We start from the raw sequence: 16776 nt of genomic DNA on the forward strand, positions 1-16776 counted from the left end.
CTCCAGCTGCCTGCCTCCCCCGCCCCCAAGTAACGTGATCTCCCAGGCCTGCTCGCTGCTGGCCGGATTCTTTCTGTCTAGAGAAAGAGAGGGGAATTAACCACTGGTTTCCCAGGTCAAAGCGAGCAGAGCTATGGAAGCTAAAAGCCGTCTGGCTTATAGCCAGTGCTGGGTGTTTTTGTTCCTTATTTGTTCCTTTATCAGTGTTTCTGCCTAAGTGCGCTTCAGGGTACCTTACTCTCCAGATGATAGTCTGAAGCATTTTGATTGTTGCAACATTGCTATTGTTTTATTTGTTTTGTAGATATTATAATCTTTATTCAATATTCAGATTAAAGGCAAACAAACAAGAGTTTTACGGATTTAAAATAAAATTCTTTGGCATTCCTTTTGTAAGTTAACCAAAGTAGAGGAACAGAGACAATTCATGAAAATGTTTGAAACTTCTTTGAGTTGAATTCAAGCATTTAGTGTTTAATACGAATTATCCCAAACTATTTTTTGTTTAATTGTATATCTGTTTCTAACTTAACTTGTAAGTGGATTCAGCTGGGTTTAAGAATTCAGGATTTGGGTGTATCTTCACCAGCAGCAGTATTATGATTTGAGACCTGTAGTGTGCCACAAATTTTAAAATAGTTTTGCAGCCTGGTGTCCTGAAACTGGTCTGTCAGTTCTTGATTATGGGTACCTACCTAGTGGGGGGCGATGTAATGGAAAACAATCTAACAAGGGAGTTTGGAGATCTGGGTTCTTTTCCTGGCTCTGCCATACCTTGCTCTGAGACCCTGTGCAAGTTATTTAATCTGTCCGTGCCTCAGTTGTTTCATCTATAAAATGGGTGAAATAGATTTTGATGAAAGATGATTAAAGATGGAAGACCTCTTTTTATCTCCATTTGCTCCCAAAGCTCTACTGAAATGATAATAAAAAGATATTTTTTCTAAGTGAGAATTCATAAGGGCAAAAGGATAAGAGGATAAGAAAGGTGAACACATTTTTGAAAATGGAAGGCAGTCAAAAGCAAATTGAAGCCTAACCTCTTCTGAGAGAGACACTAGACGTGAGCCAGTGTGTGCTTGTAAGGTCCTGAGAAGAAAATGGACGTTAGAGGCATTAGTACTACAGAAAGCAGGGAGTGGTGAGCCCTGTAACTGAATCGAGGGGATCGATTGAAAGTCGGTAAAAGGAGTGTTTAGGTTCACGCTGCTCCCCAACTCCGTACAGCAGATGAGAACCTCCCCTTCCCTCCTGTTCGAGGCTGGAAGTGTTAAATTGACAAAGTGCTCTATGGAGGCTCTCACTCAGGGGCGTTTCCCCCACCATGGATACAAATAAGCCAAGGGGCTGAAAACAGTGGAATGAGCAAAAGAAGAATTTTTTCTTTTTTTTTTTTTTAAGATTTTATTTATTTGACAGAGAGAGAGAGAGAGATCACAAGTAGGCAGAGAGGCAGGCAGAGAGAGAGAGGGGAGGAAGCAGGCTCCCTGCTGAGCAGAGAGCCTGATGCGGGGCTCAATCCCAGGACCTGGGATCATGACCTGAGCTGAAGGCACAGGCCTTAACCCACTGAGCCACCCAGGCGCCCCAAGAATTTTTTCTTTTAAGATTTTATTTGTTTATTTGACAGAGAGGATGAGAGAGAGAGAGAGAGAGAATGAACGATAGGAAGAGTCAGAGGGAGAGAGGGAGAAGCAGACTCAGAGGGAGAGAAAGAGAAATAGACTCCTTACTGAGCTGGAAGCCTGATGAGGGTAGGGGTTTAGACCTGAGCTAAAGGCAGACATTAACCAACTGAGCCACCCAGGCGCCCTGAGTTGTTTTGTTTTGTTTTGTTTTAAAGTAAGCTCTGCACTCAGCGGAGGGCTTGAACTCACCCCAAGATCAAGAGTCAAGTGTGCTCGACCTACTGAGCCAGCCAGGTGCCCTGAGCAGATTTTTTTTTAAAGACTGCCTACTGAATAGTGAGATTCTCCACCCTCTTCTAATAACTATTATCCAGGGCCCTAACAGAGAAGAGATGCAAAATTTCTTTTCTGGGAAAAACAAACAAACAGAAGTGAATGGCCCTAGAAAAAGCCCTACAGAGACCAACATTTGGGGATTCTCTTGATGGAAAAGTGAGCTCACCACCTTCCCTTACTGAAGTCCACCAGTTGTTGTGCCCCTCCATGTAGTTCCTCATTTATTTATGATGAATGGACAAGCAGATTTCTCTAAAGATTAGAGAAGAGTCTCCAGCAGATAAAAGGTAAAACATATGCAGGAAAAAAAAAAAAAACAACTTGGTTGAAATAAAGACAATACAGAAAACAGAAGAAAAGTCCAGAAGAATTAGTCTTTGCTGTGCTCAGAGAGACATATTGCAAACATCAAGCAAGTGTTAATAAAAATAATCACAATAATAGAATAATAGGAACATCAGAATAATAATGAGCTCTTTAATATTGAGAACATTATAGCCAAATTTTAAAATTCAGCAGAAGACTCAGAATACACCTTATTACAGGAAGCAGTACATAAAGAAAAGACGTGGACAGTGAGAGAGATTGAATAAGAAAATTGGAAGCTCGGTCCCAGGGCTTCAGTATCCATCCGATAGGAATTCTAGAAGGAGAGAGCCAAAAGAAAATAGAGGAAAACTGAGGAGATAGCATCAGGGAAAACCTCAAAGTGTTCTCCAGAGCTAAATGACTTAAATCTTTGAATTGGTTTAGTTCCTGAGTGCCAACATGATAAAAGACTCATTCCCAGCTGTGTCCTTGTGAAATTTCAGAACACCAGGGGTATTAGAAGATACTCCAAAGCTTCCAAAGAGAAAAACAGCTTCATATATAAAGGATCAAGAATCAGAGTGGAATTGCATTTCTAAACAATACTAGAAACTAGAAGCTAGTGAAGAAACATCTTCAAAATTAACTGGGAAAATTAATTTTAACGTAGAATCCTATATACCCACCCAAACTATCAGAGTAGGATAAAAGAAAGGCATTTTTTGGAATGTACCCTCCCTCCCCTCTTTTTTTCAGGAAGCCACTGGACAATGTATTCCAGCAAAATGAGGATGGAAGTCAGTAAATAGAACTGAGGGGGCACCTGGGTGGCTCAGCTGGTTGAGCATATGACTCTTGGTTTCAGCTCAGGTCATGATGTCGGGGTCATAGGATCGAACCCCATATTGGGCTCCATGCTTAGCGCATAGTCTGCTTGTCCCTCTTTCTTTCCTTCTCCCCCCTTGCACGCTCTCTCTCCCCCCCCCAAATAAATGAATAAATAAAATATTTTAAAAAATAGAAATAAATAGAACTGGGAATATTTTAAGTGTTTTAGTATTTGGAAAAAATACTACTAGGTGTTTGACGGATCTTTGAAATATTTGGGGGGTAATAATAATAGATGTGTAGAAGATTAACCAAATGAAAAAAATCAAGGCAATTAGTATCTCTAAGATAAGTAAAGGAAACATGCATAGTATATTATTGACAGAACAGTGAACAATATTTACATAATCACAGCAATGTAAACACTGACCATTGACTTAACCCAAAATTATGATTTTACTGTTTAGGGAGGTTGGGATACTACTGTAATAAATTAATATATAATGTGGAAAGCTGACGAATCCAGAAACAACAACATGAGGATATTAATTAGAAATCTGAAGGAGGCTGCCTGCCTCAAGAGCTGGAGGCTCAGGGATGGCATCAGGGGATTGCTGTGTTTATTACAAAACTTGAGTACTATTTGATTTTTAACCTTGGTATAAGACAAAAATTAAAATTAATAAAGAGTAAAATGGGCATACCAGTAATAAATTAGCTTCCTCTTAGAGAAAAGTTAGTTTAATAGTTATATCTGACTTGTTAATTTTAAACATGTAGTAGAGTCTTACTATAATGAGATTTTTCTAGAAAGTAGTTTTACTGGAAGACAGTTCAGGTTTGGCCTCCAGCTGAGAATTGTGGCTCTGGAAGTACTAAGGGAACTAACAAAACAGTCAGTGTTACCTGAAAGACAGTCCTGTGTGCTGCTAGCTTGTCAAGTCCTGGTCCTGAAACAGACCCCCATTAAAGAAGTGGGGTGTGGAATTTGTGATTTGCCACCAAGCTGTGGTTGCAGTCCCTGGCTGCACGATGGAAGGTGGGACTCCATGACATTTCGATCGTAGTTGCTAGTCCTACTCCATAGCTAGTGTTTCTTTCCCCTAATAAAATAAATGGATTCCTTGTCCCTTGGAAAACCTCCAGACTACTTTCACTCCCTCAGACTGTGCTTTCTGGAATCATTTTCACATATCACATTTGTTAATTTTAGCTCTTGACTTAGTCCCAGTAAGACTTAGGCAGGAACCCAGGCCATCATCTGATCTGGTAAGAGGGCTCTTTTGGAAACAACCATAGCTACTGTTTATGGAGCCCCTTCCATATGTTGTTCCTAATCTTCCTCACCCTGTGAGAGAGCGCCTCCCCCCAGTGTGACCGCTGAGACAGTGGAAGCTCTGGGAGTTGAAGTCACTTGCCCAGCTCACCGCAGCAGGTGGCAGAGGTGCACTTGAGAGCCAGGCTGCAAGACGTAGCTCACCCAGCCTCCGCGGCGGGGCCTCCCCCAGTCCAGAGTCAGCAGGCCTTTGTGACACTCAAGCCCCAGGTCGTTCGATCTTCCCGAAAACTTACAAGACAAAGAGATACATAAGTGTCCTTATACAGTGGCCAGAATGGATGTGACTGATGGGCTCTTCTGAGCCTCCTTCCCTTCATTTGGACACACGCTGGACACGCAGAGCCGGAGAACCCAGCGGGCGGGCTGTCACTGGAGAGTGTTTGCAGAGTCAGAGCAAGTGGGGTTTTTGGCAGGTGCACATGAAACAGCGTGTACGTGCCTCAAGATGTTTGCTTTCCATACCCTCCACCCCAGAGTTATTGGCTGGGGTGGAAATAATGGAGGGGTCAGTCAAATTCGGGATCATTTGGTCCTGGGGGAGTCCCAAACCAGGCCACATGGCAGGCTTCCTGCCTCTGTCCCTTAACCCACTTCAGCTCCCCTTTTTAAATAGGACTGAACTCCAGACTTTAAAAAAAAAATTGTCTTTAGCCTAAAATCTTAAGAGAAGCATCCTCTTTTGGTAACTTGTTCTAGAATTAAACATACTGCCTTTAGGGGCACACCTAGGTGGCTCAGTTAAGTTTTCGGCCTAGGTCAGGATCCCAGGGTCCTGGGATTGAGCCCATTGTGGGGCTCCCTGCTCCGTGGGGAGTCTGCTTCACCCTCTCCCTCTGCCCTTTCCCTGCTCGTGCTTGCTCACTCTCTCTCTCTCAAATAAATAAAATCTTTAAAAATATATAAAGAAAAAATTGCCTTTAAAGGAAAAAATTTTAGAAATACCCATTCCCGTTTGTCCTATTCCTGGTGAAAATAAGAAGCAACTCTTCTCGCTTCTAAAACGTGTGGTTTTCAACCTTAGGTATACACAGAGATCCTCTGGGGAACTTGTTAAGATGGAGCCCATTCCATGTATTCTGATTCTAAAGGCTAGAATAGAAACCAGGTGTCTGCATTTTATTTTATTTCTTTATTTATTTCTGGGTAAAGATTTATGTATTTATTTATTTGAGACAGAGAGAGCGTGCGCGGGCGCTCATGCCTGTGTGCGCTCGGGGAGGGGCAGAGTGGAAGGGAGAGGGAGAGAATCCCAAGCAGGCTGCAGCCCAGTGGGGAGCATGAAGTGGGGGCTCAATTCCATGACCCTGAAATCATGACTGAGCTGAAACCAAGAGTGAGACACTTAACTGACTAAGCCACCCAGGCACCCCCAAGAGTGTGCCTTTTAAGAGAGTGTCCCAGGTGATTCAAAATAGGTTATCCACAGGGGCACCTGTGAGGTCCAGCCCCACCTCCAGCTCCATGCTCTGCATGGAGTCTGCTTGGGGTTCTCTCTCTCCCTCACCCCCTTCCCCCGCTCGCGTGTGCGCTTGCTCTCTCGCCCCCCCTCCCCTCAAACAAGTAGATAAAATTTTTTCTAAAAAGTCCGTGAACTATACTTTCAGAAATATGGCTCAGATCACATGCTTTAATTAAGGCCCTAAATTCATTCTTTCTGAATACATTTTAAAATATTTTTAAATAGTTCTAATTCTCTGAATTGTTTTCTCTTAAAACATTTTTCCCGACAGTTAATGATTTTTATTTCATCCTCTAGCTTTGCTCATATTGTCTTTCCACTTAAATTGAAAATTATGTGCCATTTTGGAAAGGTCAGGGGCTTTGGACCATACTGCTTTCAGGCTGTGTGAACTTAGAAGTCTCTCCCCGCCCCCTCAAGTTTCCTTACCTGTGAAATGGAATTGTTGTGACCTTGTGCCTGGCACGTATCAGATGCATATTAAACATCTGTTTCTTTCCCAAACTGAATGCAACAGAACAAACAAGTTAGTTCACAGTCTTTTTCATTTCTTTGCTTGTTTAAGTTAATGCCTATGGGTTTAAGGTTGCTTAAGGGGCAGCTTTCTTGGGCCTTTTTTCATTCTAGCAAAAAGATTGAGGCTCTCCTTTATTTACTTTTAACAATGCTTTTTGTATCTTGCAAGTGAGTTTCAAAACCATCAAAAGCTGGATCTGGGAAGAACAGTTTGATATGGTACTGTACAGTTTGGCAAAATTTTCAGTATTCGTTGTTGCTAATTCCGTGTTTTGCCAGGCCTGTTGGTGCATGGTTTTGTAACTAAAATTTAAAAGATTTGGACACAGTTTATAAGCATTACTCATTTTAAGAGGACTTAAGAGGATAAAGTCATTGTAGACTCAAGAAGAGAATATTAGTAATAGTCTTAGCTTTTTAAAATAAACTTACATCCAATATAAAGTCCAGGACATGCAAACAAATATCTGGGCCTGTATTAACTGATAATATTCAAGGATATGGTTAGAACCAGAAAAATCCCTATTAGTATATAATTCTTGGCATTAAACTGCCAATTTAGATACAGTTCTTTGCATCTGGAGTGCTGTATCAATGATGGACTTTATTGTAGTTTGGCCCAAAGCCCTTGAACTTTCCGGAATGGCACCAAAACAGATATACTGTATTTTTCAGTTTGTACTGGTGGCACCCTTTGAATTTTATTTTTGGCTTTACACGTGGAGTTTTGAAAGTTTTTAAGACAACACTAAACAAGTCAGCAGTCCCTACCTGCAGGCTCTCTAGCAGAATGACAGTGCCTCCCAGAACCTAGATAGCATCCACAGTTGGTGCACTTGTCACTTTGTGTCTCCACGTGGTGGGAACTGCGTCCCTACTTCCTGGACCGCACCTTCTTAGGGGCTCATGAGCCCTGAGCTGGTACCACAGCACTAGCCATACCTAGGTCCACTCAGCTGCAGGACAGACACATTTTGTACATTGATCAGAATTTGGTAGGACACCCTCGAAGAGCTGAGGATGCCGTGGCTGAGAGCCCCTGTGATGTACACGTCCCATCCAGTCCAATTATGAATTTTTATGTGCTGTATTTGGCAGACCTATATGAAGATCTTGTTACTTAGCCACTCCAAGATACCCAGATTTCTGTTGTTACAGGACAACCTGGGAGGTATACACACGAGTCCAGCTTTGCCTTCCGGGGGTGACCACTCGCAGACAGGGTCTCTTAACCAACCCTTCCTCTGAAATACATGATGTTAGCTATTTAACTGAAGATACGGAAATCCAAGGTTTTATTTATTTATTTGACAGAGAGACAGAGACAGCAAGAGAAGGAACATAAGCAGGGGGAGTGGGAGACGGAGAAGCGGGGATCCCGATGCAGGGCTCCATCACTGAACCCTGGGATCATGACCCGAGCTGAAGGCAGATGCTTAACAACTGAGCTACCCAGGCATCCCCAGAAATCCAAGGTTTTAATCTACTTGGAACTTATTATTGATGGGAGGGGCTGTGTCATCCACTCAGGAGCCTGATCCTTGGAACTGGGCAAAGCAGGGTTGGTTTCCAACTAAGGTGCCTTGGGCAGGTCGCGTGACTTCTCTGCCAGGTTTTTACCTGAAGAATTGGGATACTGATTCTCTTTCCCTCACAGGATCATTGTGCAAATGCGGTGTTGCAGTGAATGGAACATGTTTCTCATAAGTGTCTGACACACAGTAAGGTCTCAGTACCTATTCTCTCTCATTATAGGTGTGTTCTAAGATGTGAGCTACAGTAATTTTTCTGTTGTGGTTATCTGACACTCTTTGTTAAATAAATATTTATTAAGTAAATTCCTTTTCTTATTGAAATATATCTGATTTTATTAAATGATTTGGTGTGATTGGGTTCCCTGTTATTTCCCACCAATCTAGATTTCTGGCTTTATGCCAAGTAATACACTATTGTGATTATTGTAATTTTATGTATAATAATGTATATTGTCAGTCCTAACCAGAGTTCTAAAGATTTCAGCCCTGTATAGCAGTGAAATGGGTTTTAAATAATAGTACCCATGGCATTTACCAAACAAGGAAAAAAGTTTCCACGTGAAGAAAATAAGGCAAATCAGGGACGTGGGCCCTGCCTCTGATGGGTTCTTGTGAAAGCTGGATTGCCTTTACTTATAATCAGAAATTATGTTTGAATTCGAACTTACTTCTTCCATTTCCAGCCACCTCCTTGTATGAATGTATGATTTGACAAAGGTCTTGCATACCTTGGGGGGTTGTCATGTGGGTATACACCCACTGAGTTAGCCTTAATCACTGTAAACTCAGTGAACTTAAATGAAACCAGTATTGTTAACTGCAAAGGAATTTGCATTATTCACCAACATTTTGGGGACGCAGGGTTTGCCAGAGCCCCGAGCACCAGCGTTGTTCCACTGTAAGTAGTGCAGGTTGGGGGGCATCTCGCCAGAGGGATACTCGAGGTTCCAAAGGTGGTGCTGAGCAGGCCTGCGCTCCCGGCAGCCCGAGTAGCCCCGGGTCTTTCTTGGGACGTTAGGACTTAGCAACGTTGAGAACCACTCGACGCTGCACCTCAAAACAGCCCCCCTATTGACTTAGAAGCCGGCCCCGGGTTGGTTTGGGAACCCCACAGAGGGCCAGGGCCGGGGTGGGCCTGCGATCGCCGGGAAGAGCGGGGCGGCCGCCTGGCTGGCGCGGCGCGGAGAGGGTTAAGGCGGCGGCGGCAGCGGCGGGGGCGGGCCTCGCGGGCCGGATTCCGGGCCCTTTGTTAACTGGCGCGTCCGGAGCGGAGACCGAGACGCAGCCGCCGCGGCCATGGGCGGGCGCGCGGGGCGTTGGCGAGGCGGCGTGGCGGGGCCGCCCGGGCGCGGGAGGGCGCGCGGGGCCAGCGGGGCGCGCCGGGCCTGAGCGCGCGGCGCAGCGAGCCGGGCGGTGCCGGCCGCCAGGCCGCCGGCAAGGGAAAATGTTGGAGATCTGCTTGAAGTTGGTGGGCTGCAAATCCAAGAAGGGTCTCTCTTCGTCCTCCAGCTGCTACCTGGAAGGTAAGCGCCCGCCGGCGCCGAGCGGGTCAGGGAGGCCGCGGGGCACGGGCCGGGCCTTCCCGGCCGCACCCGCCCGAGCGCGCTCCCTCCGCTCCCTCCTCCGCCCTCCCTTCCCTTTCCCTTTCTCTCCCTCCCTCTCTCGCTCTTTCTCTGTCTTTCCTGCGACCTGCTCCTGGGCGCTGCGGGCCGAGCGGGAGGCTGCGGGGCTCCGGTCCTCGCGCCCTAACCCCGGGAGAGCCCACGCTGGGACCGGGATGGCGATGTCGCCGGGCCCCCAGCCGCGCGGCTCTCCCCGAGAAAGTTTGAGAAAGCGAACTCTAGAGGCCCGAACGGCCTTGTGAACCCTCGCTGTGGAATTTCTACCGTTAATTGGGAATTATGTGTCAAAAAAAGGTCTACCCGTGTTTGTGAAACATGTGATTTTCATTAAGGATCGTGTACAAAGGAACACGGCTCTACCATTTATGGATACGAAATTTCAAGCGATCTTTCTACCCCACACCCCACGCTCACAACCCCAACCCAGTGTTATCTGCAGACCACGAAGAGGTCTTAGGAATTCTCCCATTTCGGGTTGGCGGGGAGGAAGCGAAATTGCAGATTTTAGGAAGGCGTTGTGAATGAGTCCAGAGTACTTGGCGGGGGAGGGGGAAGCTCGTGATAGGTTCCCTCCATGAAGCGCAGAGCCAGGGCATCTTACTTTTGCCTTCTTTCCATTCTACTTTCCTTCTCTCACCCCTGTGTTCTTCTTCCCTGTTGTCTTACCTTTTCTGTGCCCGTTAAAACGGGTGGGGGAGGAATGAAGTGGGGATGGTGCTCGGTTGTTTTCATTTTGTTGCTTCCAGTGGACGAAATCGATCTGATTTAGGGACTGATCATCCCAGACATAATCTTGCTGGCCTTTTTCTGTCCTTTTCACTTAGGACTTAAAATAGGAATAGAAACCTAAATCTCATTTTAGAACAAGTAGAATTTTTGCTATAGTGCCATGAAGTTGTAATGTTTTACTTTTTAAAATGAAAGAGAAATAAAGGAAGGCCTTATAAATGGTCTAACCTCCCTTTCTTACAACTTTTTTTTAATATATATACCCGACAACTCTCACCGGGCACCTTTTTTTTTTTTCTGACTTGAGGGCCTGCCTGGAGTCACATAAGCAACTTAAACCTTAAGCACCGTTGAGGTGGGTGAAACCTCTTTGCCCTTGCTGCACAGTATGTGTACACCCATCCGTCCCCTTTCCTGTTTGGGATTTGGGGCTTTGGAGCAGGCTCTCAAGATCCAGCATTTGGAGGGAGGAGATGGTTTATTTGTCCCTAAAAGCTGGCATCCGAAGCAGCCAAAATCATCTTCAATAATCCGTCACTTATTTTCCAAGTTGCTCAAAATCCTGAACACATTCTCATTTACATCTGTGTCGAGTTAGTGTTAGGCTTTATCATCTCCATTTTGCAGATGGACCGCCTCGCGGCGGAGTAGAAGAACGGACTTTTGTAGTTGCAGAGCTGGAGGAAAGTTTAGGTCACAGCAGAGCTGTGACACTGTTTTGTTTTTTGGGGTTAACTGGAGATTTAGCGTGTACCTGGCTGTTGTAATTATTGGGGTTTGGGCAGGGTTATCTAATCCTAAATGTCTTATTCCATCCTGTCTTGAAATAATGCAGCCTCCCAAGTCTCAGAAAAACCCAGCTGTGGCACCACAGACTGCCTTGGGTTAAGGTGGCATCTAGGAAGGAATCACTGTAGGAATTCTCTCTCCTTACTGAGTTTCCCTTACTTTGCTGGTGTATTTAATTGGAGAAAGTAAATGGAATTACTGTTTTTTAAGTGAAGCGAATTTAACTGACCTCAGTGATGGTTTCTTGAAGACTGGACGTGCTGTTAGTCTCTCGGGAAGAACAGTTGCCAACATCTGGATAAGTAATCCAGCCTTTCCGTTTTTACTGACATCCTAAATTAGTCAATCACTGTTTATTGACACCCACTCAGGGCTCAGGCAGCTCAGGTCACCGAGAATTGAATATGGTCAAGTTTTCCATTCTGTCAAAGAGGGTTCAGCCCTAAACGCAACTTGGTCACTCCTCTACTTGCTACCCAGGCCTGGCTGTCAAAGAAACAATTAAATGCTTATTGTACTCCAAGCTGTGTTTGGGCGTTCTGTCTTAGATGTAGGGTGCTTATTTCTCACGATGGCCTTGTGGTTATTTCTTCTTTATAGATGAAGAATCTAATTCACCAGAAGATTAGGAAACTTGCCTGAGGTCCCGGAGCTACCAAGTGGTGGTGTCGGCATTTGAACCCATGCTGTCTGGCTCCAGAGAGCCCAGTTTTAGCTCTTCTGTGCTTTACTAACCGTGACTGTGACCTTTGGCACTCTCCATGGATGTTAAAATAGTATCTTTAAGAAACACTCGAATGCCTGAAATAGGTTATTCTTTCTTTCCTAGAAAATTAATACTGATAAAAGTGATTATCTTTACCAATAGAAGTAAAAATTTTAAGTGTATTTTGAAATAGCTGTACATGATAAATTCTAAAAGGCTATTTTGTGAAAAGTAATTGTGTCTCCTATCCAGTTTCCCTATACCCAGAGGCAATCACTCAGTTTCTCGTGTATCCTTCTGGGAATATCCTATGCATATAATAAGTATTTATAGCATTTGAGTTTTGTGTTCCACCTCTGTGAAAAGGTATGTTTATAGCAGCATCTTTCACCGTGACCGCATCTAGCTTTCCAACCTTCGCTCTACTTCAAACACTGGATTTTCTGGTTATTTCTTCCCCTTAGAGATGTGGAAGAAAACATGAACACCAGCCGTTTGAATCTGCTTTTTCCCGGTTTTCTTTGTTCGTGTTTGTATTTGCGTACGTTGTGCATGACTTTTGTACATGGATATGCTAGTTCTGTCATGTGGAATCGAAATTTAATGTCTTGTGAAGTGAACTCTTCTTGAACTTTGTGATTTATTTTAAGGGCCTGCTTTTAAATGCTTCTTTTCAGCAGTTAACTTTCTGGCGAATGCTTTATGTGGTGCCAGCCACACAGATAAACTGCTCAGAACTTCTGCTTCAGAGAAGCTCATGCTCTTTTTCTAAATACTCTCTCCTGAGGTCATCACAGGCTTCCCTTGTTTAGTAACAAAGAAAATGTGGGGCTTTTTCAGGAGCCTAATAGAGCGCCAGCCAGTCCTCTCGTTCGAGGTTACATTCGCGCTGTCGGGCGCTTCTGATGTGTTGGGCCTCGGCCCTGAGCACTTCACACACATCCTCACTTCGCTCTCCCACCAGCGCTGCGAGGTTTCTAGAGGAGAGGAGAAGGGCCCCACTTCACTCTGGCTGGGATTACTTCTGAATCCAGAGTCGGGAGATCCCAATTTTTGTCTGACCTCTCAGCTTTTCTGCTTCCTTACTTACCTCTAACACAGAAAGACCAAACATCCTCTGTCCAGCCCACCTTAGAGGATTGTCTTGAGGATCTGGGAGAGGATTCCAGTGAAGCTTTTGAAACCAATAAAATGCTAAGTATTTGTATTTATACTGACATGCAGTTTCTTTGAGATGTCCCTGAGTCCAGATTGTTCTATGGTAAGGGCATTGCCGAAGTCCCGTGGGGCACATGGCAGCAGAGCCGGCAGCCTGGGCCTGGTTGCGAGCCGGGCTTGCCTGCCGATCTGAGGCATGCCGCTTTTGGAGCCTCGGTGTTCTCTTCTCTCAAATACAACTCGCGGGAGTCCCTACCTTGTTGAGTTGGGAGATTTGCACGAGAGATTTTGTTTAAATTGTTCAGCATAGAGCCTCGCAAAGAGCAAGATATTATAGCATATTAACTGTTATTTTAAACAACTATTTAGCTTAAATGCTGGCATTGCCAGTTTCTCCATTGCCTGAAGTCATGATAGAAATAAGCTGAGCCTCACCCATGGTTTTTCTTGTTAATAAAACCGTTTGTTTCAAGTTTGCTTTGGTGCATAGAATTAATACTTCTGTCATTGGTTTTAAGGAAAGATATCTTCCCTTTCTCTAATCCCCCCCTCTGTTTTGATAAGTTTTATTTATTTACATAATGTTTACACCCAACATGGGGCTTGAACTCACAACCGCGAGATCAAGAGTCACATATGCTCTTCTGACTGAGCCAGCAAGGCGTGCCTCCCTCTGATCCTTTCTTATGCCCGTGGCAGATATTTTAATTGTGGAAGAAGAAATCCTGTTGGTTCAAGATTGGCATCTTACTCCCTCCAGAGGCAGTATTACCGCAGCTCCAAATATTGAAAACTGAACATCTCATACTACTCATTACCTTGTTCAAAAATCATCATAATTTTGCCATTGTAATCACTGATCTACAATAGAAACAAAGAAAATTGTCTACAGATAAGCTTGAAAATATACGACAACATTGTACAACATGATGACTGTAGTTGATAGTACTGTATTCTAGATTTGAAAGTTTCTGAGAGGAGATCTTCAAACATGTCATCGTGGGGAAGATTTGCAGCTGTGTAGTGATGGATGTTCACTTACTATGGTAACTGATCATTTCCCATTATTGACATGTATCAAATTATTATGTTGTACACCTGAAATTTATACATTGTTTTATGCCAGTCATATCTCTATAAAACTAGAAAAGATGAAATAAAAAATACATACAACAAAAACTAAAGATGAAATGGGATATTGGAAGAATTTAGCTTTTCCTGTGTAATAGTGGATCATAATTAAACACACTAAAAGATTTATAAAATAAATCTTTTTTTTTTTTTTACTTTTTTAAATGGAAAATTCTAAGTCTGTAAGTAAAGCAGATACCCCATTAAACTCCTTGTACCCATACTCAGCTGGAACAATGACCAAATTATGCTCAATCTTAAATTGCCCTCAGTGCAACTGACAGAGTCACTCTTGATCTGAACGTCCTGAGTTCAAGCCTCAGAAAGGGCAGATTAAGTCACTTCTCATAGTCCGTGGGGCTCAAAGTTACATTTGTTAAAACAAAACAAAACAAGAAACACAAAGCACATTACGGTCGATCTTGTTTTTTGCCTAGTGAAGTTACAGTTCCAAAGCTAATTACCAACATTTGAGAGGCTAACTTTGCCCTTGGATGATGAGAGTTGTAATTCTCTGAAGTTGGCTTTCAGATCCTTCTTTCTTAACCCACACCGTTATGTACTTTCTTCTGCTGTCTTATTGGGTGGTGGTGACAGGGAAGACCGATGAATGAGACTGAGAGACATTTGGGAATTAAGGAGGAGAGGGAGGCTGAGACCAGAAAGAGTGAACACAGATGAGAAAGGCTGGGGGGACAGGAGCCTGAGGGAGGATGGCCAGAGGTCAGCAGAGGAAGAGACCCAGAGGGGAGAAAGGAAAAAAAGCCAGATTCTGAGACAGAAAGTAGAATGAGAGACTGAATGGGAGCCATGCAGACTGGTGGACGGGCTGGGGCACGGGGAGCTGAGGGAGAGGCAGAGGAGTAGCCTCACCTCTGCTCCCGTCACCTCCTCTCCAGCAGTCATGAGAGCGCCTGCTTAGTAGCCTCCTGGGGTTCAGTGCAGACACTGTGCTTGGCACAGTCCGGGCACTCAGGAAGCCGCTGATTAGTACCATCCACTCTTCTTTCACACTTGGTTGCATAAACTTGAACGAACCTCTTTGCTCTTAAATTCTCTTTCAAGACCTAATCCTTATCAATCTTACCAGTCCTCAAATGTCATTAATAGCACTGTACACCATATATTTTGAAATTGATTTTAAAAGTGGGCCATAGATAGAATTAGTCATGGATTTTTGGAACTCATACCTCTTTTTGGATCACATTCAATCACTGAGATTAGCAATAGGAATAACAATGGCTAACAAGACATTCTGGGGATATTACCTGCCGTCGGGTGGCCCTTTTTCTTCAGTGAGTCTGGTCTAAAATGATCCCGGAGTCCTTGATGACCCTTTCAGGGAGCACAGGACATGTGAAATGAATGCTTTCAAACCATCCCAGGCCTGGCAGGCCGAGGGGGAGGCTTTCAGTCTGCTGTAAATGGCCTGTGACAGAATAAAAATGCTTGTACGGTTCGCAGGCTCACTGCAGACAGTTTGAATCTGGGCCAGTGCAGGGACTCAGGGAACCGTTCCTCCCTCACAGACAGAACATGCATGGAGGTGCTGTCTGCCTGTGCCGGGACTATAACAAATCCTGTTTCTTTTGAAAGCACAGAGAAATGGACCTTTATGTTGCACCTCGTTTTAGGATCTTAACCATGGTTTACATTCCATTTAAAAAAATCGCTGCATTTCCGAGATCTTCACAAAAGCTTCCCTGGTGACGCGCCTTTAGTTTGCATCCTTCTGTCTTCTGCCTTTCTGACTGCGCGTGAACAGATCATTGAGGTGCACTCTTCCGTCATGACTTAATTTTTTACCGTGCTGCTGAACATAAGTGCCAGCTGTCCTACGCAGTGGCTTCCTGGAAGAAACACCCGCCGGTGCTGTGCACGCTGCCTTGCACAAGACAGGGGGTGAAGACTGGTAGGAAAGCCGGGCTCTGGCCCGGAGTCCACGGTTTTGTGGGGACAGTAATAAATGAGGGAGTACCTGCCCCGCAGTTGCAGGGTCCTATGATCCGGTACCACACTTGACATTGGTGCAGAAATTTTGTGCATCCAATGTGCATGGAGTCCTCCTGACAGTCCGGCTAGGTAGATGTCACTGTTGCCCTGTTGTGCAACTGGGACACTGAGGCTGCTGATGTAATGACTCCCAAGACATGGTGGACTAAGGTTTAAACAAGGCTTGTCTGCTCTGGAGCCCAGGCTTACAGATTCCGCACCGCACCGATGAGGTGAGTGGAACTTATCCCCCCCCAGGGGTGAGGCGGTAGGAAGGGGGAAGGACCAGTCAGGTTCAGTAGAGGTAGGAGAGGTGGGAGGTGTGGGAGTCAGCTGGGAAGGCATTCCAGGGAGAGTAAATGGCACTTGTCAGGGTGCACACGAGACGAGGCAGCCACAGGGTTTATGTGGGGGAAGCCGCCAGAGGTATGGGGAGCTGGGGCTGTGGGAGGAGCTGGCCCTAGATCAGGCCCTGAAGGGCTTTCTGTGCCCACTTCAGGAGCTTGGACTTCTGCAGCATGGGAGGAAGGACAACCCCAGCCATCTTTTGAGAGTCCGTTACCTGCTAGGAACGGTGTCTTCCGTGTTATCTGCAGACTGCCAGAGACCCTGTAAGGCACTTGACCTCTCTCTTCCTTGTGTTGCCACAGGTGACCCTGTTGGCCAGTAGTGGCCAACCAGTGACAGGCAGAGCCGTCC

The 16776-nt window shown here is 44.8% G+C and overlaps 1 protein-coding gene across 2 annotated transcripts in view; it reads left to right on the forward strand.

Moving 5' to 3' along the window:
- ABL1 (ABL proto-oncogene 1, non-receptor tyrosine kinase) overlaps positions 1 to 16776 on the forward strand; it is a 136284-nt gene that overhangs the window by 81437 nt on the left and 38071 nt on the right. The window contains exon 1 of one of the 2 annotated variants that reach the window (XM_047699215.1): positions 9255 to 9473. The exons of the other annotated variant lie outside the window; for it this stretch is intronic. Coding sequence (XP_047555171.1) covers positions 9395 to 9473 — 79 coding nt within the window. The 5' untranslated portion in view covers positions 9255 to 9394. Of the gene's footprint in view, positions 1 to 9254; positions 9474 to 16776 lie in introns of those variants that run through there. 2 annotated transcript variants of the gene reach the window in all.

Source organism: Lutra lutra, chromosome 13, assembly GCF_902655055.1.
Source record: "Lutra lutra chromosome 13, mLutLut1.2, whole genome shotgun sequence".
In the NCBI taxonomy this organism is placed as follows: domain Eukaryota; kingdom Metazoa; phylum Chordata; class Mammalia; order Carnivora; family Mustelidae; genus Lutra; species Lutra lutra.